Raw genomic sequence first — 23,735 nt, forward strand, 5'->3', positions numbered from 1 at the left:
CTTGTTATACTTAGACTTAAGGAACGGGGTTATATTGCCACAAGATTGAAGTCATCACTACGACGTTGCGTACGTCGTTGATATCACATTCGATTGAACCGCGGCTGGTTACGAAAACCGAAATATTGCTATTAGAATGTGGAGTTATCAAATGCAATATAAATATTAAAATGTTCGGAAATGGTTGTTGTTTAAGGATTACAATAATAAATCTTTGAAAGATGCCGTTAATTGTGGAGGGAAAGCATTATTCGTTCACAAGAACGTTGATTTTCATATGTGGACGGGTAACATTAAGAAATGCTTGCTTCCCATTTCACCAATATATCCAATTTGTTTCTTGGCGTATTTTGATAAAACAAACTTTTTTGGAAAGAGCAGTCTAAGCTGCAGACGATGTCGTATTTTTCATGACGTAATGATAAGATCAAAGCGTATTACAATATCACAATGTCTCCCCTTTGATGTGGACATTGTAAAAATGGAAAGAAATCGATTTGAAGACAAAATGTTAGACATTTTTTTTAAGTTATGCGAACAGCTTTTTTTAATTGGGACTCTTATTAACTATATTGACAATTTATTACATAACCCCAATGAATATATATATAAAATGTTCAATCAGTATTTTTGTTAAAAGCCTTTTTGTCCGTATTTCAGTTATGTCACAAATCTTATTTTTTTCGACGTTGGCCATTGGCTACATTTTTGCTTACGGTTGTAAAGTATAACAACGAATAGTATTTTAACCAAAGTATATTCACGCTTAAAAGACTGGATAAATATTCAGAATATCATGTTTATTCTAAAAAATAACTGCTTTTATTGTCTAATAGTAGATAAATACGCACGTATGTTGTGATGTCACGTTGTCTTTTTCCCGACGTTTTCTACACGTTGCGTGCTACTCAGTCTTTATCAAAAGCTTTTCTCGTTAGCTTTGAGTGAACTAATAACTATGGAATTTTGAATTTTACATGTATATATGCTGCAGATAGTACATTCTAACAATTATGGTACTTGGTTGAACAAAAACTGTCACAACATCTACAATTTGCATATTTTATCTATTCACGCGTACACCATGCAATATTCGAACGAATCGTTCAAAATGGGTTATATATAAATATTCAATTTAAATTTTACCATCTTCTGGTGATGTTAAACATACGTAGATGTTTATTTAATTATGTAAATCCTTGTCTAACAAAAATGTCACAAAGCGCATTTTTGAACTTTCCAAAGTAACGTTCTGTTTTGCGACGTAAAACTCTTAACGTCAATTTTAAAAACAATAAAAAGTATTGAAAACTTACGATACTAGATTAAATCATTACGACTGTGGACGTAATGAATAAAAATATTACGATTTGAGCGAATCTGATGAAATAATGAAAGAAATGTTGAAAAGAAAACAAGAAAAGAAAGGCCCCCCCCACCCCCATTTTTGCGCGCACTCCTGTCTGTTCATATGCAATGACGTCCTAGTGAAATTGGGATCAGCGTGACTGCATCAAAATGTTTTGAAATGTGTAGACACGCACTTGCACATTCGCTAGTGAAATATTGTAAAATCAACGTATTTCATGATCGTCTAATTACCTCTTGACAATTATTTTAGCTATAAGATATAATAAAAAAAAAACATTCAAATTGGACCAAAAAAAAAAAACAAAACAAAAAAACAACAAAAAAAAACCCCCGAAAATCCAAAATGCAGGCAGGATTATTAATGAGGAATCCAATAAAGAATCCAGGGAAATAAAAAATTTCGAAATCGGACCAAAAAAAAGTTGCTAAAATGTTTTTAGTCGTTTCCCAATTTGCCCCCCTATAACATGAAAACGGCCCAAAACTGTAAAATATCTGCTGTACATATGTTTAGCCGAATTAAATAAAGAACACATTATAAATAGAATAATAAACATAAAAAAATCTACATGGCTTTTAATGAAATACGCATTTTTATCCTTTTGGCCCCTTTTTCCAAAGCGATATAGGCAACAAAGTTCAAATTAAATAGGAATCTTCTTAGTTGTTGGTAAAATCATTTCAACATTTCAATTCAATTCGTCAACCACAACTACAGTTATCGCACGGAAACGAAGTGTCCCCAGACCACGGCGACGCGGACGACGACTGCGCCATAACAATATACGACCCCAAGTTTTTTTGTCGTATAATAAAACGGGAGATTTCGCTCTCAAATTTTCTATTTTAGTGAGGGTGTTTTACTTTTTTTTAGCGCATCACGAAATCTGTTTTCATAATCCCTAACATTTTTCTCATATGATAAACTTTCCTTCAAATCATTTTTAAATGGTTGATGCCAAACTATTTACCATATCGGGGTGAAACCTGATCATTTCAATTGACCTAAATGTACGAAAAATTAATATCGAATCGGATAATTAAATAATTAAACATGTCGCGTGTTTTAGTTTTTGTAAAAAAATAAATAAAGCACACTTCTTTTTACATGTAACAATTATAGAACGATGTACGTCGCAATACGAAAAAAGACGTCAAATTTTAGCGATTTCGACGTTACTAAAAATGATACCAATACCGTACACTACGTCTACATAAATTTTATGGTCGTCATCATGAACTCTTGAATCGTTACGGTGTTTCCATCAGCATCATGAAAACTGATTTGTTCAACGTGTCATAGTTTTTCTTTCCTCTTTCGTCTACCCTGGACTTGCCATTTTATAAGTAACTCGGCGGGTGTTTCTAGAAAAGCAGAGGACGCTTACCCTACCGATGCACCTGGTCCATGCTCCCAGTTTTTAGTGGAGTCGGAATTGTTTATTTCCTTTGTTACTTTGTATGTATTATTTTGAAGCATGTACACCGGTAAACCATGGCGCAGATGGATACACCGTAACGATCCATGAGTTCATGATGACGAACATAAAACTTGTGTAGTGATGACTTCAATCTTGTAGCAACATAACCCTGTTCCAGAAGCCTATTTGTTAGAATTCTAGCGCGATACATAACACACCGGTTTTTTTGGAGTACAAATCTCGTAATCCTGAAATGGAAAATCGTAAAACTATGAAATAGGAGTTTTCTTCAAGAAGACAAATACTGCACGCAAACTTTCTTAAAATCCCACCAAACAACATGGACTATAGACAGACGGAACATGAGACTGACATCACAAGCTCGGGTTTTAAGTTTACAAATGTTGTTCAGTATTATGCATCAAGTGTCCTAATTAATAAATAAAATACATTCTGTAGCTACAAATAACAGAATGTGAAACGTCTGATTAACATGATTATTAACTATCTCAACAGCAACATCCCCTGATATTATTACCCAATTTACACAAATTTAACTCTCTTCATTACTGATGAACATTTCCGTTATCCGTTGATTATTTTCTCTGGCTGGCCGTTATTCCTGGGTGGTGTGCTCTTGTCGTTATCCCTCGATTGTGTTCTCTCACTGGTCGTTACAATGTACCGGACCTGGATGGTGTTCTCTATCTGGTCGGTATCCCTGGATTGTGTTCTCTATCTGGTCGGTATCCCTGGATTGTGTTCTCGGTCTGGTCGTTATCCCTGGATGCTCTTCTTTTCATAAACGTTCTAATCCTGATTCCCTTGATGCCCCCAAAATATTCTTTATTTTCCTCTGTAAGAAGTATAATGATAAACCTTAAATGATTGCCAAATAAAAAGCTGAACAGATATTGGTGAATGTTTTTAGAAAAACCCCAGCTGGATTCTCAATTTCATTTTTGTTGTCATCATTACTTAGTGTCATGCTTGATGTTTGTTCACGATTTATACGAAGTCTACATTATTTTTTAGATTCATCAGGTTTTGTTCCAATCTTGATTATCATAGTTGCCTACGGATATTGATAGATACAGATACTTAAAAATACTTTATTAACCAATCACGATGCCCATCAATCGAAGTTCAAATTCCAACATGTATTGATAAATCAATTGAATTACACAAACACGAAAAAGGTTTATTTGAATATTTATTTTATCAATTGATTAAAGATAAATGTATTTATGTATTTGGTATTAAAATTAAAAGTTACACAAAATACGTGTTGATTTCATGCCGTTCACTAAAATTACTTCATATGTATGTATCCGACAATAATATAGCCATAAAATGTTTATATTTACAGACAATGATAATCATGCTAGAACCTATTTTCCACCGAAATGTCCGACTGGAATATCGTCACGACCATGCTTGAAGCGCATGAGAATATGGGTGAGACGCCATATCAACAGAGCATGGCTCAACAGAGAAGCTACCATAGTCAATTTTTAATAATGACAACGATGCCATCATTTTATGGAAAAAAAGACAAATATAATTTCGTAATATCACAACGGTAAACTAGAAAGGACAAAATACAACAACTTGCCACAAAAGTGTTACTTTAAGAATCTTATATATGATAAAATATATGTCAAACAGACGAAAAAAGATAAGGGATCTATTTGTTATTTTTTATTAGTAGGAACCAAACAAACAACCAAACAAACAACTGTTATATTAAGAAAAAAATGTATGAGGACTTATGACGCATTTGAATATGTCACTATCTTTGTAGGAAGTGTAAACTTCATCTGGAGCACCTTTTACTTGATCTTCAATCCTACAATTCATCTGAAACACCTTATACATGATCTTTAATCATACACTTCATCTGAAACACCTAGCTTACACATGATCCTTAATCACACAATTCATCTGAATACATCTGAAACACCTTATAGATGATATTCAATCCTATAATTCATCTAAAAAAAACTCTTTATAAATGTTCTTCATTTCTACAATTCATCTGAAACATCTATACATGATCTTCAATTATACAATTCACACATCAGATAACAGTTATAATACAGAATACACGATTTTCCTACGGTTGTTAGAAAAGTGCTAAAATGCAATTTATAAAAGCTCAACCATTGAAATATGTGATTATAAGTTAAAAACTCAGTTTTCATATAAAAACATCTACGTTATAAGTTCCAAAGGACTCAATTTTTCACTATAGCAATTGAGGGTATTCCTTATTGCCTTTTAAAAGGTACATGTATATTTGGTCATATTCTCACCAGACGGTATCTGTCCAATAAGCCTTTTTAACTTCCCAGAATTATTTCCACTTTTATATTTATCTCGATTTCTTTTTTCTTTGAAACCTTTATACTAATATCAAGAATATTCCTTCACAGCTTATCGTGTATAGCAGCTTCAGACTTAACAATTTGTTAAAATTGACTATACGTGTAAAACTCACAAACAAAGGAAGCGTGTACGCAACTTCAGCAGTATGCAGCGACCAATAATCCGTCAACCAATATGTCGTATCTATACATCCCTGCCTTTTTGAAGGATCGATATAGTGTGTCTTCTTCCATTTGAATGGTTCTATCTATACCCCCTCCAATTGATTGATCTACATGTTGTATCTATACCAAAAAGAAACAAAATGAACGATCTACACGCATCGAAACCAACTTTTTGAACATTCAACCTGTATCTATACCCGACATTTGATTGATCTTACATTCATCTATACCCAAATGAATGATATACATTTTGTATCTGTACCAAACATTGAACAATCTACATATTGAATGATACCAACCATTTGAATCATCAACATCTTGTATCTACGCCCATCATTTGCACAATATTCAGGTATCGATACCCACCATTTGAACAATCTACATGTTATATCGATACCCACCAATTGAATAATCGACATGTTGTATCAATATCTACCATTTGAATAATCTTCATGCTTCGATACCCACCATTTAAACAATCTACATGTTATATCGATACACACCATTTAAACAATCGACATGTATCGATAGCCATCATTTAAACAATCGACATGTTGTATCGATACCCACCATTTAAACAATCTACATGTTATATCGATACCCACCATTTAAACAATCGACACGTTGTATCGATACCCATCATTTAAACAATCGACATGTTGTATCGATACCCACCATTTAAACAATCTACATGTTATATCGATACCCACCATTTGAGTAATCCATATGTTGTAGCTATATTGACCATTCGAATAATCTACACGTATCGATACCCATTATTTGAATAATCTACATGTTGTATAGATACCCACCATTTTAATCGTCTACATGTCGTATCTATGCCCACCACTTGAACAATCTACATATTGTATCTATTACCGCCATTTGAACAATCTACATGCTGTTTCTATATCGACCATTTGAATCATGATACTTATTGTAGATACCCATTATTTGAATAATCTACATGTATATATGCCTTCCATGTGAGTAATCTACATGTCGCATCGATATCCATTATTTGAGTAATCTACATGTTGTTTCTATAACCAATATAACCACCATTTGAATAATCTTCATGCTTCGATATTACCATTTGAATCACATACATGTTGTTTCTATATTGACCATTTAAATAATCTACATGTATCGATACCCATTATTTGAATAATCTACATGTTGTACCTATACCCTCCACGTGAATAATCTTCATGTCGTATCGATACTCATCATTTGAATAATCTACATGTTGTTTCTTTACCCACTATATCCACCATTTGAATAATCTTCATGCTTCGATACCCACCATTTGAATCACCTACATATTTCTTTTTCGACCATTTGAAAAATGTACATGTATCGATACCCATCATTTAAATAATCTATTTGTTGTATCGATACCCACCATTTCAATCATCTACATGTCGTATCTATGCCCACCATGTAAATAATCTACATTTTGTATTGATACCAACCATTTGAACAACAATTTACATGTATTGATACCCATCATTTGAACAATCTTCATGTTTTATCTATACCCACTATTCGAAAATCTATATGTATCGATACCCACTATTTGAAAAATCTACATGTATCGATACACAACATTCGAACAATCTATACATGCTGCATTTATTAGCTCGACATTTGAACAATTTACATACCCACCATTTGAACAATCTACACGTTATATCGATACCCACCATTTGAACAATCTACATGTTGTATGGATAGCCATCATTTAAACAATCTACATGTATCGTTACCCACCATTTGAATAATCTACATCTTGTATCTACGCCCATCTTTTTTGAACGATCTACATGTTTCGATACTCACCATTCAAACAAACTTCAAATTGTATATATACCCACCATTTGAACAATCTGTATGTTGTATCAACACCGGCCATTTCAATAATCTAATCTACATCCTGCACCCATACTCACCAATTTCAGGATCGATATGGTTTGCTTATGTTTATTGTTATAATTAGGAGGATGAATATAGCACCGCAATTCGAACAAATAACTTTCCCTTAGATTTTTTTTCATATAAAGAATCATGCTTTTATAAACCTATTGGTATACTTAATAATGCAACTTCGTTCAAAGTGTTCGATTTAATCGTTTGTTTTTGAAAGTTTTACTGTTTCGATCGCTTCATTAAATTTGTTGTTTTCAGTCTCTGTCTTTGTGACTTATCCCTTTTCTTTGAGGGTTTAGCTTTTGATTTTGATGATCACGTTTGCTCCATTAACTTGAAATTTATCTTGTATAATGGTTAGATAAAAAACAGCTTTGCTATATTTATTAGTTCAAAACATATGAAATACTTAAAAAAATGTTACAAGTGTCAATAAATAACATCCATAGATAAAGATCAATATTAAAAAAAAGAACTGTTAAACTAAATACGTACACAATGTAGAGCCATAAGTCCAAAAACCAACGAATTTTAACGCATTTTAAAAAAAATAATATACTGTAGGTCAAGAAGCATTTGCGTTAAAATTGATGTAAACATATTTCAGTTATCAATAATTGAGAAGGTGACAACGGTACATTTAATAAAGGATGTTCGCTGGTTAGTTGAGCAATTCTTGTCAGATTTTCGGACTCCTCTGGTTCTTTTTTAATTTTATGTCTTTAATAATGTTGCCCAGTGACCCCTATTGTTCTTTAAATAATTTTATTAAACACACTTTAAAAAATAATTTTATTAAACACACTTTAAAATGTTATTTGGGAAGTTTTTTTTAAATGAAATTCATATCATGTCTTCCGTGTCTTTCACAGATTAGACCTACTAAGATCAAACCTTTGAAAAATCCAGAGAAATCCTTTTCCGGCCATAATTTTAAATGCATACATCTAAAAACGAGCAGCATACTGACCCATCTATTTACTCTTCTTCTTTTTATTATTCTAGCATATCGTAAAATATTTCACAAACCTTTGAAATCCCTGTCATTCATACATAGAGCAGCGAACATCCTTAAGTTTCATCTTGCATATTAAATCTTTTGAAAAGCAGTGGACGCTTACCCTACCGGTGCACGTGATCCATGCTCCCAGTTTTTAGTGGAGTCCGAGTTGCTCATTTGCTTTTGTTACTTTGCATGTATGATTTTAGTTACTTTATGTTCTTTGTTGTGTATGTCTGTTTTCCATGTCTGGTCATTGTCCCTGAATTGCATTCTTTAGATTACCGCTATAACCTTGGTCCCCTTGATTACTCTTTGATGCTTCATCAGCGTGTGAAACATTAATCATAGCTCATTTTCAATGAAACAATATTATAAAGACGATTATCCAATGAAAGTAGCGAGATTCTATGGTATGTTCAGTAAATGTAATTATAGAAACACGAATTTAAAATTAGGTAGATGTATTATAAAAGTGTTAAGTCTCATAGTTTAAATAATAAAAAAAAAACAAGTAGGTTTAACAAAATTAACATCTCATCAAAGTAAGTGTTATATATATTGTCGTCTCTGCAAAAAAAAAATCACCATGTAAATGAACACAACCAAGGCATGTGCTGCAAAGTATTGCTGATGAATACAGAAAATCATGAACACATTTATTTAGGTGGAATTTCTTGACAATCAACCTTCATTAGCTTGCTGCCAGCCATACGAGTTAGATCCAAATTTGTAGACCAATCTCCTACCAAGTACAGGATCCAATATTTTAAATTTATAGTAGTATCTGTAATGACAAAACAAACCCAATTATTGAACGTGTGTCAACTAACAGATAGAAACTGATACACTATGACGATGGTTTTTATCCTTGAAACCAACACAAATTAAATGCCTTTTTGTATATGTAATTATATATGTAATCAATCTTTAAGAACATCGAACTCATATAAGAGAATTTTTTTATTCAAAAGCTTTTTCACTTCGGATTAAACGACTAAAACAAAGTCTACGTTAAGTTAGGATTGCCCATAATCTTATATTTAAATTGACTGTTTGTTTACAATAACCCTATCACAAAGTAACTTACCTCATGGCGCGACTCATGTTTTGGTATGTCATATTTTTATTGTTTTTTATCTCTCCCCACATCTTGGCTATTTCTGAGTTCCGTACTGTCCTAAACACGCCATTTTGACGATCTAACCATTGGATATGTGTAGAGTTATAATTGGGGTTCTTAAGGAGACTAAGAAGGAATTCCCATAGTCGTAAATGTCCATCTATAAATGAATAGTCACTACGTTTTAGTAAATTGGTCTTTATATGCCAATCTAAGAGATAGCGATATAATATATAATAAATGATAATATTTGATGATAGACATATACACCAGCAACAATACCGTATCATCAAAAGAGAAAAATAAATCAAAATTCAAAAACATATCCAAAAACGTGAAAACTGGACATAGAGACAATCCACATATAGACAAAGAAGACAACGTTATAAAATGATACAACAAATGTATATGACAGCAGGTAAAGAAAGCAGAGGCTTCCATAAGGTTATTAGCCAAGTTCTTAAACTTATTTTTTAAACTACTGTGAGTAATCTTTAAAAATAATAATACAACCAACATTAATTATGCAAAGTTACAAATTTGGCTTTATCGATGACACTTACTCCTTCCTCTTGGTCTTTGGTGACATTTGTCTTTTATAAGGTGTTTAGGATAATCATTGTCGTCAGGAACATGTTCTTCGTCTGATTGATTTATGTCAGATGGAATTACAGTAGGTAGTCGAGAACCAATATCTACATATACACAAAACTATGTATCATATCAAAGGTTCTTAGCTTTTTGTGTGCCGGGACTATTTAAAAGATATTTGACACGAACTGCTTGGCTAATTTGAATTTCTTATTTAGTTAAGGGTGTTATTTTAGTTTGGTTGAAAATTAACTCTTCGGCACATGCAGTTTTTTAATAAAATGTATCTCCCTATATAGATATAACATTCCTTTAAGCGTATATTTTGTTAGTGTTTCATACTCTTGAGAAGAGAGAAGATCAGATGTATAGTTTAATATCGGAGTTTAAAATAAAAAAAACGGCAACATCACTTCCGTCTGATATAACTTGGGGATTGGTAGCAGCACTGGAAACAAAAATGACTTTTCTATCTTGATTCTAATGAATAAGGGGAACAAATCAATAGGTTTACCATGCTGACATCAATTTAAACTGCAATTTTATTATAAATGTTCGCATTCTTTGTTTTAAGTAATAATAAGATAGTCTTACAAACCTAATTCATGTTGTTCTATATTTGCTGTATTTTTATCATGATCTGGAGCATTGGGAGTATTGAACGTATGAAGCGAATTCCATTGCTTCTTAATGTAATCTATAGCATCTTCCATGTCGTCATTCCACCAAATTTCCATTGTCAAAAAAAAAAAAAAAAAACTCTGCAAAGAGTCTTCCTATTTGAAAATAATTGAGAATGCTGAATTATCCATTTTTTAAGATTGGCCAACACATATACAGTTTGTTACTTCAGTTATAAACAAGTTTCTGTGAAAATGTTTGATACCGTTTTAACTTAAAAGGAAACTTGGTAACTAACATTAATATAGACTAGACATATCAAAAATTAATCGTAACCAACCTTGGTTTTCGAGAGCGGAAAACAAACGTTCTACTAGAAATATGTTAACATTTCCAATTTGAAGGTCTTGTTACGACTAGACCATTTATCATACTATTCAACAATTCCGAATCTAGACAGACTTGGTATGTTTTTATGATGTCGTTCAATTATGTCAGTAATACAAAACCATGTACCCCTCCCTATCCATAAATATTACTCTTATATTTATAAGTAATATATTTAAAACACGACCCTTATTATAATAAAAAAAACATACAAATCGTAAATATTATATTTTAAAATGATGTCATATGAACGACATCTTAAAGATAATTATTGTTATTAATACTTTTTGTATACAAAATTTGGCGTTTATCTTGTATATCTAAGCAGTTAAACGCGATGCTAGCACGTTATCAAATGCTTTAACTTGATTGAAAATATAAAAAAATACAACTTATAGTCATATGGCAAATTATATACTGAACAAATGTTTTAAGAGGTAATTTTACACTAGCAGCATTATGACAAAATACATAGGAAGATCTCAATCCAAAAATAAATTGTATACAAGATGTACTCAAATATCGAAATAGGAAGCCAAACCCAGCATCGAAAAGTTCTACTAATTGTACTTTACAAGTAATAAAGCCTTAGTGTTGTATATTTATGATTGGTACCTAGCTTCAATATGATCATGCGTTAATTATTGTCAGGTTTACACTGTTTCATTTGTTGCTCATACATAGATACAAATATATTTGACTAAATACGAATAAAAACGTAATAATGCCATAGTATTTGGGTTTATTAGCGTATAAAGTACATGACCAAAAGTTCTTACCGCTTGATCGAGTCCAACTAAATTCCAAATTGTATTTCCTTATTATATATACTGTTGAATTAATACTTGTTTGCAAAAGAATTTCGTCATTATGTGCACATGGTTGGTTTGCATTAGAAACCAATCCAAAAACTAGAACTAATTGGTCAAAATAAAGAAACATGAAAAGTACAAAAGCACATGATGGTTTGTGAGCCTTTCACCCGCGGCTGTTAAACAAGAATTGTGAATTATTTTTACTTAGTTGAGGTATGGTTCTAAATTGTAAATTTCCATTTGTTAGAGTTAAATAGCCCTTTATCATCTATGGGTGATGTAATTACTTCCTATTTGCCAAACGTTTTATCAATCAGAACGACTCAGGTAAGTAGGTATTCCAGATGTTTAAATTTCAATCAAATTTGTGTATGATAAAATAAACTAACGTTAACTTTGGTCGGAAAAAAATTAAATTTTGTTGTCAAATTATGATGAATGCTTAAGTGCAGAAAACACTAGTAGACAAAACCTTTAGCTTACTCACTATTGACACATCTCAAAGATTAGCTAATTCTGAATTAATAAATGTCATGTATTTATTATTTTCAAAACTAAATCAATTATGGAAGATAACGTTTGTCGTGCTTTTTACCTACAACTGTACGCTCAGTGTAATGCCCTACGACTTCTGATATTCATAGTTTAGATATAATCTAACGAAATATCAATATGTATTATTGCATTTTAAAAATAAAACCCCATTTTTATTTTTTATGGTAGTCAATATGATTTGTTTTAATTAACTGTAATGAAGAAATGATTCACTAGTTCTTTACTGAACAAACAAAACAAGGGAAAACAAATGATTAGATACAAAAATATACCTTACTTACTTAAAGGTGTGTACACGTACTGAAGACCTTTTGGTGATCTCTGAAAGGACTGGTGTATTGTTATGTATTCATATTTTTTCTCTTGCGTAATATAATACAATTCAGCAGTGGCACCAAATAAGAACAATTTAAAACGTAGATGAGGTTTTTTTTAAAGGAATGATGATGCAGTGAAATACTGACCATAAGAAAAACATGCAACAAATACAAGAACAAGTTTTATGGTCGTCATCATTAACTCGTGGGTCGTTACGGTGTATCCATCTGCACCATGAAAACTGATTTGTTTAACGCGTCATAGTTTTCCTTTCATCTTTCGTCTACCCTGGACTTCACTTTTTCTGAGAAACTCGGTGGGCGTTTCTAGAAAAGCAGAGGACGCTTACCCTACCGGTGCACCTGGTCCATGCTCCCAGTGGAGTCCTTTACTTTTGTCACTTTGTATGTATCAGTTTGGTCAGTCTGGTCTTTGTTCCAGGATTGTCCCCTATTTGATAACAAGCATTTGTTTACCTCCAAATTGATTTGAATTCATATCCAAAATACGAGATGCACGATGTTGTGTATATGAAATCAAGATCCTATGAAAGTTCAAGTAAATTGCCTTCTGTGGTGTAAGAGGAATACACATAACATATAACAGATGGTTATCCCTCTGCGTAACAAAGGTACGTAACGAAGGAATTACGAACGGAAGAACGGGCATATCTATCATTATATGCAGAGGTATAACAAGTGTACTTTAGTTATCGTACAATGTGTACGCAGATGGACAGCAGTAATACAACCGACAAATAAAAGGTGTGTACAAAGAATACAAAATAATTTTGACGATGGAAGAAAAGGTAACCTTAAAAGGAATATCTACATTGAAAAGCAAAGAAGCAAAGAAGTGATGATTACAATATCGCAATTTTCTCTATATAAACAAAACTGTAAAGGGGAAACATAAATATAATTCGAATAAAGAGTTTACACTGTAATAATGAACAAAAGCTAGATATGTTTGTCTTAAATTCAGTCGATTTAACACCTTTCATGACCAGGAAGAATAAATTGTATTTTACGAGTTTTATTTTAGGTAGTAGTGAAAAATTATCAGAACATTTCAAAATATTGGTTAATATGGTTACAGTGGTACTGTTTTTATTTGACCTTTTACTAATTGAGGTAACGCTTATATCGTTCGTATGATTTATGTAACTCTGGAAAAATTTTTAAAATTCAAAGATAACATCATTTGTACCTTAACGTACCTTAACTTTATATATTTAACATGACTGTCAATCGCATAAAACTGTTTAGTTTTCATATGATAAAATTGGGTAAAGTCATAATTTGTAATGGGATAAACATTTGAAAAAAAATGTTTGGTTCACCTAGCACTAATCTTCTTGTTTTATGTTGAGTGACCTCCAGTGACAAACTTAACTTTGCGCTATAGTTGTCGAATACAGTTTCTATTAGGAATTCTGAATGGTTTCTAATCAAGAGATCTTTGGAATTAAGATATGCATAAATCACTTTATAAATAAGCTTCTGTCTGTTTTTTAAGACTTTTTAACCCCAATTCCTAAGAAGAAAAAAAAGAAAAAAAGATTATAAAAAGTAAATGTGCGCTTAAATCTAGATCAACTATGGCTATAAACACAGGTTTGTTAAGAAATTTTATCATTTCAAATAACCATGTGACCAAAATTAAGAAAAAAAACCCCTCGTCATTTGGAAACATAAGACTTTAAAATTGTCATAGATAAGGGCATCATTTTTATAGGAACAAAGAGTCAGAGGTTCATTTAATTTTTTTTATTGTTAAACATGTTTGTTACTATGTAAACACACCGTTCAAAGCTATGATGGTTATCTTTTGAAAATCAAGAATTGTGTTTTCGTTGTTCATTGTCGATGTAGGAATAGTTTATGGACAAATATTTCCCTAAATTTTGCGTATATTTGCGTACTTGTTATAGCTGTTACATCTCAAACAAACTTAGGTATTGGGCTTCAAATTAAACAACATTAGATTTAGAAAATACGCTTATGAAAGGGAATTGGGAGAATCTGCAACCAGTTCCACGGTAATTTTTGTCTTGTTACTACGTTTTCTACCAAAGATACATTGTTCATGATAAATTAAATGACAAAGCAAATTGAAAAAAATATCATAACCCAAAAGGGTAAAACCCGGACAAAACAATGCAAGAATGTTTTAAATAAAACAAGAAACAACGGGCAAATACAAAACACAAAAAAACTTCTAAAACATAAAAGCAAGTATCGGAAACAAGGGAAAAACGAAAACAAAAAGAATTCTCGAAATCTTTCTGCATTTCAAGAACACGTTTTCACACACACACACACACACACACACACACACACACACACACACAGAGAGAGAGAGAGAGAGAGAGAGAGAGAGAGAGAGAGAGAGAGAGAGAGAGAGAGAGAGTGTTTAGCGTTTACCATTGTGTTACTCCTATGAAATCAAATAAGAATGTATATCTGGATTAGGGTATTCATAGACAGACACACCACATGAATCAGTCTTATACTGCAGGAAAACTCTTCTTAAACTGCCGGTTCTACCTATAAAAACAAATGAAATACATAGAGGTATTAATATTAAAATTTGAGATAATGTAAAAAAAAATGAAATATTGAACATCCCTTATAAATTAAAAAAAAAATCTTACGGAAAGTACTGTTTTTTCTATTTTAAGAAACAACCGCGTTTATGTCCGAACCAAACGATATGATATCTTTAAAAAATCAAAGGCCGTAAACTACGGTATCACACCATCGCAAAATGGTTTGTTAAAAATTAGATTAAATACCTAGAGTGTTGACTCACAAGACAATATATACTTTGTCTTTTATTCAATAGATTTAACACCTTAAAACAAAGTATTTCAGACAGGGAAGAACTTAAATTTCCTTTAAAATCATAAAATACTATTTTTATTTTTTTTTACATTAGATTATTTACAATGAACTTATTAAATTATTCCAAAAGAATAACTTCCGGGGTTTCCATTTATTTCGCTAATCATACAATTTACACTTCTATGATATTTTGTTGTTTGTATTTCAAATTACAACATACGTTTTATTGACTTATAATATGTTTTTTTTTTAATAAATATTAGATATTGGTTCAAAAAAACAGGAGAGTAACAAGTGTTTTAGTCGATCATGACATCCCAATGTAGATTCAGAATTTAGTTCAAGGAATAAAATAATCCAAAACATTCACATCCAGGTCGTAGGTTGTTTTATAGCAAAGACCTTTTATGAAATTTTATATTTAAGGTCTGCTAGTTTCCCTTCGGTCTATTACCCAATGTCTGATCATGCTCAATTAAACCGTATAATATTAAATATTAATGATTCGCAAATATCATTTAATGAAGATATAAAGAGAAAAAGGTTTAATTGTAATATTGACTGCTTTTTACCAATTATACCGTTTATGCTACATATGTGAAAATTAATATTACAATGTCGATAATGCTTCAACAGTTTCCTGGACACAATGTTTTAACGACTTACATTAACATTTAGCAATGTACATCTGAATAGTACCGCACACAAAATTCACACAAAATCACGAACTTGTTGGTAAATGCACTGCTAAACTCTAAATTAAACAAAGATATTCGAAATATTGAGATAGAACAAGATACTTTTATAAAATCCTTAGTTACGCAACAGAAAATCCTCTAGCATAGAAATGGTATACCAATATTAAAATCATATACCTTGTTAGTAAACTGAAAACTTTAATAATAAGTCAGATTTGGATTGAAGTTTTAAGTTGGTTCAACATATAAGTTATTCACTAATACATCAATGAATTCATAGTATGTAGAACTATGCAATTTAAGGCGTTAAGTAGAAGGATGTTATAAATATCAATAAACTATAAACTGCACTCAAACATAGTCCTAAACAAAATTGTTAATGTTCAAAATGTTCCGCTTGAACAAGAGTTTTTAAAATTTCTATAGCTTATAATATCGTTGTTTTCAAGCAACGATTCCCCCTATTTTTGCATCTATTCGCATGTTTTTCTAGTCGTGTACTTTTAATACTAACCTGATATTCATGTATTGATTCTAGTCTAGTCAAACTACAGAACAAAACATACTATACAGAACTTTAGCAATAATGATTTTGAATTTCTAAATGTATTTTTTATCGCAACAATATCAATTTCTCGTTAACTTTACCGGTGCACTTGGTCCAGGCTCCCAGTTTTTAGGGGGTTCCGAGTTGCTCATTTGCTTTTTTGCTTTTATTATTTTGTATGTATGATTTTAGTTACTTTATGTTCATTGTTGTTTGTCTTTATTCCATGTCTGGTCTTTGTCCTTGGATTACATTCTTTTGATTACCGCTATAACCTTGGTTGCCTTGATTACTCTTTATTGTAATCATACAAACAAGTAGTGAGTAAATGTTTTACCTGATCAGATTTTAAGTTTACGGTCAAATTAGTCATGTTTTACTAGACTTCTCTTTTTAGTATTGTTGCTTCATATTATAAAGTTACTTCTATCTCTTTTTAAGTCACTAACATTGTTAGCGACCTCTTGCACTCGTAATTTCATTACCCTACGTCCGCATAATTTGCATTATTATATATTACTGCACCATTTTATATTACAGATAGTTGCCATAAAACCGCCATTTCTAGCTTCAAACCAGATCAAAATGGACCTCTTAAATGCCATACACGTGTTTTCTACGAGTGTTTTTACTTCTGTGAGAGGGGGAAGATGAAATGATAGGTTGGCGTTTTATAGCTGATAAACACCTAGTCTCCGCGATGTTTTTACTAAGAAACAGTTACGAAATCACCCGATTTTACAGCATATCGCAACTTCACTTGAGTTCATACCATTTCGGACTAACCCGAAGTTTGCCGATCTTAGCCGATTGACCTTCTTTTGTGTTGCACAACATAGTTTTATTTAAAGTCGGCACAGTATAGTTCTAAAATGTCAAGTATAGTTTCGAAAAAGGAAAACACTTATTTTGCTAGTAATGTACAAATGCACGATGTCAAAAGATGTGAAATGGAAATGAACATGAATGTATATTATAAGTCATCATCCTTGCATATCTTTCTTAAATCGACCTTGTATATTCACGTTTTAGTCCACTAAAATTTGAATTTTTTTAAATTCTTAACCACGTCCATATATATATCTATGCCACAGTTCATGATTAAAATGAGAAAATCACTGATTGGTTGGGAGTTAAGTTTAGCCTGGATGTTAAAAGCAAGCTAAACTCAGTGGCATTAGTGAACAATTAATGACTTAGAAGACTTCAGTCTTGGATTTATTTACTGTCACTTATGATGTTGTGGAGATTTTATATGTATGAAGGATTCACAATACAATAAAATTTTAAAATCCATTCTCAAAAAAGATTATTGTAGCCGCCTTTCACACTACGATGAGGCGATAAGAAGGAAAGCAGGCTATCGAATTTTAAGGATTAATTGTACATGATTAATTTTATATCAATGAGGAGCTTAATAGTCACGTCGACACTGAATTTTTTTCAGATTCATTAAATCATACCCTAACAATAGTGCAATATTATTACATGATGAAATGTCGAACATTTTACTGTAAAAAATATATCACACTACTCTCCAGATGTCGCTGAACACAAAATATTTATTAATGTTGACATGAAAAGTGTTGAAATATTCTTCATTGAATTCTTATTATTTAGCTTGTGTACACATAGAGCATAAACTCGTCATAGACAAGGACTTTAATATTGACTTCTTTTTCCAAATTAAAAATACTTCCTATCATTACATAATATCAACTTTTCACATTAACTTTTCACGAGGACATTATCTATGTATGTCAATTTACTTTTATCTATGTTGAACATTGAATTAACCAACTATACTCAAACGCCCATCGTTTAGTCTGATCCTGTCATATCTGTTTCCGCTATATAGATGACGTTTTGTCAATACTGAATTTAGGGATTTTGTAATCGCCCTAAAGAACGACCGAAATTTGGAAATAAAACCATCCGTTCATTCCTTTTTTAGTGGATCAGTATTTTTTTATAGATAATTTTTTTTTCAATGCCAGTCCCCTCCTTTTATCTTTTTCACATTTAATTTTTTAATTACTGAACCTAAATTTGGTATATTAATTGTAATCACATATCTATTTAATCACATACTATTTTGAAATTACTTGCATATGTAATAAAAACATTGTTGTCGGTCTATTATCTGCACACCAGTTCAATAACACACATTATAAGAGTGCAGATAACATGTTATCAGCCCTCTCAATTGCTTTACAGGCGTTACTTCTGGACCCAATTTTTCTCTTTAGAATCGAAGGTACGGTGCGATTGTTACAATAAGGATAACAAAAAGTTTGTCAGAAAAAACAGTTTTTAAAGAAAGGTGTTTTGTTTCTAAGACAATTATTGAAATTGTTTAGTTCAATAATTAGCGTACATACTCTATCGGGTTGAATTGTCGTAGTGATTTCTTTCGAATGGAGGAGTTTCTTTAGGATTCACGGGTTGAATTTCTTTATCATGTGCTATAAAATATCCTGTTTTACAACTTCAATTCACTTAAACTGTACGGGATCTATAATACAGAACATTTTATTGATTACCTTTTCTAGAATAAAAACCTCTCAATTGAAGTTGAAGTCGTCTTTTTTGTTATAAAAAATTATAGATTGAGTTCTGTTTCTGTAGAAATAATTTCACGACTTTGTACATTTTTCAAAATACTTCCATAGACATAAAGCTAGAAAAAACTGCAAACATATCTCATTTGGTGATACTTCCCGCTTTCGAAACGAAGAACCATATGGGAATTTGATAAGTCAGAAATGAATAAGTCTTAATAAGCGGTGCATAATGACAACACGTGATAAAGAATCTGTGAATGTTTCATCCAATTTATAGGAGTTGCTGGTTAGAAGCTGTCCCAAAAACTAACGACGAGGTCCGTGTCACGAAACAAAGTCATTTATTTGTTTGTTTGTTTGTTGGGGTTTAACGACCGAGCAGCAATATTTCAGCTATATTCAGACGATGAACATGAAATTGACGATAATGAACATGAAATGATGATGAAATGAAAAAAGGATGGGACACAAGGATAATGGGTTCGACAAATTTTGATTGCCACTGGAAATAGGGAGAGGTGGGTAGAGTCGGGCAATTTAGCCTCCTGTGGCGGAGCCCTATGATTCCTGTTCCGGGAAAATACCACAGTAGGGTTCTTTAACGTGCGAGGAACATGGCATCTTTCCCAACACGGTGCACCACTATGGTTTGCGGTAAGGTTTTCCGTATTATAGCCTGACAACCCCAGCATGTAACACGCCAGGGGTACCCCATTCCACCACCTGGGGCACACATCCCAGTTGCTCTGTGGGCAGAGCGCCCTAGCCCCCGGCAAGGGTTCTCAGCGCTATTTAGTCGCCTTTTACGACAGGCTTAGCGCTGCTGCAGGCCTATTCTTTTAACACCCGGACCTGCACGGGGCACGAAGTCATTTAGATAAAAATACAAAGTACGATGTGCTTAATGGCATCATGTGATAAAACGTCCATGAATGTATACTATGAAAATACTATTCATCGTGTGTTACTATTTTTCGTTGTTTTCGTGGATAGGCAAAACCACGAAATTTGGTCCCCAACGACAAGGAGATTTCCATTAATGTGTATGCAGACGCTCCAAAACCACGAATTCAAGAATCCACGAATTTGTGTTTCTTCCAAAATCCACGAAAATTGGTATCCAGCAATAAAAGTACTTTCACAATAATCAAATTCCATTTAGCGGTTCGGAGAATTTGCGGGCTAGAATCAGAGATATGCGAACAGCATGTTCACTATATACCTTCCGCATTTTAAGCGGGAGCGATAATTAATGGTTGTGATATTCAATATTCCTGTTGTATGGAATTGGTTGGCAACAAAGTTTAACATATACAAAATGACTTGTAATGATCATGACATATATGTACGGGATATTTAGGATGTTTTATATTATTGATTAAATAGAGTAGGTCTTTATCTAGTTCTTGTCTTTTAATGGTCATAAATATATCTATATTTAAGGTTGTGATGTTCAATATTCCTGTCATATGTAATTTTATATTTAACAACATGTTAAGTTTAATATAAACAAATAGGCTACACCATAATTACTAGGACGTTATTGAGTATCGTTTGAATATAGTGTTTTTTTTTAACTTGTTTCCTGTATTTTATGATTTATTTATATTTTAGAAGGTAAGTAATTCAGACATAAAACTTGCGTCCGTCTGTATAAGTAAATTGGATAAAAAAAATCCAAATATATCTGACTATCCAAATGTATATGACTGTTGTTAGGAGAAATGACTTTGTATGAAAAGAAGCATATATAAAAAAGATCGATAATAGGGAAATCGAATTTGCTTGAGGGGTTAAAAATAATGTTCTCGATATTACACACCTATTTAAACTATCTTTTACTTTAAAAACGAACATTTTAGATACAAAGGTACCGAAATAGAAAGGTAAAAGTCCGTTATTTTAAAATAGTTTGTAAATTTTAAAAATATTAGTTTGTAAATTTTTCTTTAAGTATTAAAACAAATTTTATTACAAACTGCTAAGTTATGGTAAAGTACCATCTTATTATGCCGTAAACATTTAAATGGAAACAGACTTCGATTCTTCCTATTAGCAAACCATTCCATCCAATCAGAACCACTTCCTTATCATCTTGTCAGCTGATTGGACTAAACCTGATATTAAGATAACCTTTAGTAATATTTAACCATAGGTATATCATGACAAAAATAAAATGTTGAAATAGGCCACCTGAATAAAAGCAACTAAATGTGTTTAATTTTTCTACATTAGTTTTCCGGCTGATACTAAAAAAGATGATATAAACTATGTATATTATAATTTGGACAAACTTTTAGCGTCAGCAGTATTAAAATAGGATTCAATTATTGAAATTCCATTCCGTAAAATTATTAACTACCGAAATCGGGAGATTAATAAAAAAGAATCAGTATTAAGAAATGATCAATAGAATGTCTGCAAGTTTTAAAGAAATAAAACAAAAACAAAATAACAAATAAAGAGTGCGATAAAAATATAATAAAACATTGATGAAAGTAAATTACGTGTTTGACGTGGGATCATGTGCTTTTAAAATCCTTTAGGTACAGGCGAAAGTAGACAATACTTGGCGTCCGGATTTCGTCTCGTCTCCGGTATTGTTATGCGCTATACATTTCTTTTCCATACGCATTTGATAAACGGGGACGACTTATTAGCTATGAATTCAAAATTGCTCATGTTAAGAATAATAAGCATCTAAGAGAATCTTGGAGAACAACGGTTAAACAGAATAACAAAGTTTCAGTTTCTTAACAGAAGACAAAGTAGCCATACAGGGGGATATAATGATGTGAACCCCGTGATCGTTACGGTGTACCCATCTGCATCATGAAAACTGATTTGTTCAACGTGTCATAATTTTTCTTTCCTCTTTCGTCTACCCTGGACTTGATATTTTATGAGCAACTCGGCGGGTGTTGATAGAAAAGCAGAGCACGCTTACCCTACCGGTGAACCTGGTCAACCACCAGATATTGCACCTAATTACGTCATTTAAAGCATATTTTTTCCATCGACTGAACTAAAAAATCAAATGCTTTCCCCACCAAGATGCTTTCTACTTATTTAACACATAGCATTCTTGGCGTTTTGTATTTTGTGTTCTCGGTTATGTTTCGTCCATGGACATTTGTTCGTTTCATATTTCGATTGTTTAAAATTGAACAAATGTTGTCGAAAGAAATAATTAACCCTAGTCGTTGTGCATTGTCAGGAAAAGTACCAACTGCAGCACTCTATATTCATTACTTAGATTGACATTCATTTATATACAAGATAAAGGTGAAAAGCTACAAATATAAAAGCATAGAATAAACTGATAAGTACTACAGTTATATTAAATTTACTGGCATTTAAACACAGAAATGAGATTGGGTCGTTCTAGTGCAGTGGTATTTACTTCTCTCTTTGTTCCAAGAAAAACTTTACCATTAATATATTTTACAATCCAAACATAAACAAATAATTTATCGATTTGTATTTAATTTCGCTGTAAAAAGGAGTCCTTCACAAAAGAAGTACCGATCTTCTCTGTTTAATATTTTCCATCCTTATGCCATTTAATGAGATTGATATCTCAAAATTTTCCAATGTGTGATACGTCGGCATTTTTTTGCCGATACTCACTAAACTTTAATACTTTAAAAACAACAGTTTATGCAATTTTTTTTTTATAACTAACCGAATAGTTTCAATTATCTGGGTTCTTGTTCATTCTTATTTTAGAGACGAAAATAATGACATTGAGTACGCATCCATTTTAATTAATATTAACGATTTGCTTATTTGGTATGGTAACTTTTCAGTTTGTATGGAGTTTTAAACCCGTATTCTGAAATATTGCTGCTCGGACGTTAAACCCCAACAAACAAACAGTTTCAGAACACGTTCACAGTACTTGGACAGAACATGAAGATTTGGTTCTGACAAACATCATGTATTTTCAGTGCTATTTCATGTTGCGTCATTTTGTGCCAACAATATAAACAAAATAAGTTACATCTTATGTCGGAGGAGCTCCATAGTTATGTCTTATGACTTACAACGATGCAAACACATTTTATCTACTAAATTAAACTAGCATCATGTAAGGACGTTAAAATAAAACAGGGCTACATTTTACATCCTAAACAAAACTCTTCATTAGTTGAGTTGCACATAGTTTATTAATACATGATTGTAAAGTTCAACCCTTCAGCAATCGAGGTATTAATTGTCCTATGTATTGATCTTCTCCATTTAATTGACCATTGTGACTTTCAATCATTCCCATATTACTTATATATCATGAAACTTTGTTAAATAGCATGATATTGCCCCTGCAGTAGTGAATCATACATGGAGTTTCTCTTTTGCTATAGGTTGGCCTTGACTCTGCCTTAACAGGGTGTGTC

At 32.0% G+C, this 23,735-nt stretch overlaps 1 protein-coding gene across 2 annotated transcripts; it reads right to left on the reverse strand.

Moving 5' to 3' along the window:
- Window positions 1-8,057: 8,057 nt before the first annotated feature.
- LOC148609403 (ETS homologous factor-like) lies at window positions 8,058-16,306 on the reverse strand. Of its 2 annotated transcripts, XM_088542025.1 has the most exons (6): window positions 16,196-16,306; window positions 15,110-15,232; window positions 10,586-10,763; window positions 9,960-10,091; window positions 9,364-9,556; window positions 8,058-9,060 (listed from the first exon to the last, which is right to left on the reverse strand). In XM_088542025.1, exons 2-6 carry the CDS (start codon window positions 15,110-15,112, stop codon window positions 8,958-8,960), a joined length of 609 nt encoding a protein of 202 aa, XP_088398151.1. In that variant the 5' UTR covers window positions 15,113-15,232; window positions 16,196-16,306; the 3' UTR covers window positions 8,058-8,957. The 2 variants fall into 2 exon arrangements, with proteins under 2 accessions (XP_088398151.1, XP_088398152.1); XM_088542026.1 differs by lacking the exons at window positions 15,110-15,232; window positions 16,196-16,306 and adding an exon at window positions 11,775-12,050.
- Between the last annotated feature and the right edge of the window lie 7,429 nt (window positions 16,307-23,735).

This window comes from Perna viridis, chromosome 8 (assembly GCF_037379345.1).
Source record: "Perna viridis isolate PV_CMFRI_1.1 ecotype Kerala chromosome 8, ASM3737934v1, whole genome shotgun sequence".
Classification (NCBI taxonomy): Eukaryota; Metazoa; Mollusca; class Bivalvia; order Mytilida; family Mytilidae; genus Perna; species Perna viridis.

What these genes read in the sequence shown, in the direction of transcription:
- LOC148609403 (XM_088542025.1), bottom strand. An exon ending in TATAGAACAACATGAATTAG is followed by an intron (nt 10,092 to 10,585) that starts GTTTGTAAGACT and finishes GTGTATATGTAG; the next exon opens with ATATTGGTTCTCGACTACCT. An exon ending in CCAAAGACCAAGAGGAAGGA is followed by an intron (nt 9,557 to 9,959) that starts GTAAGTGTCATC and finishes ATTCATTTATAG; the next exon opens with ATGGACATTTACGACTATGG.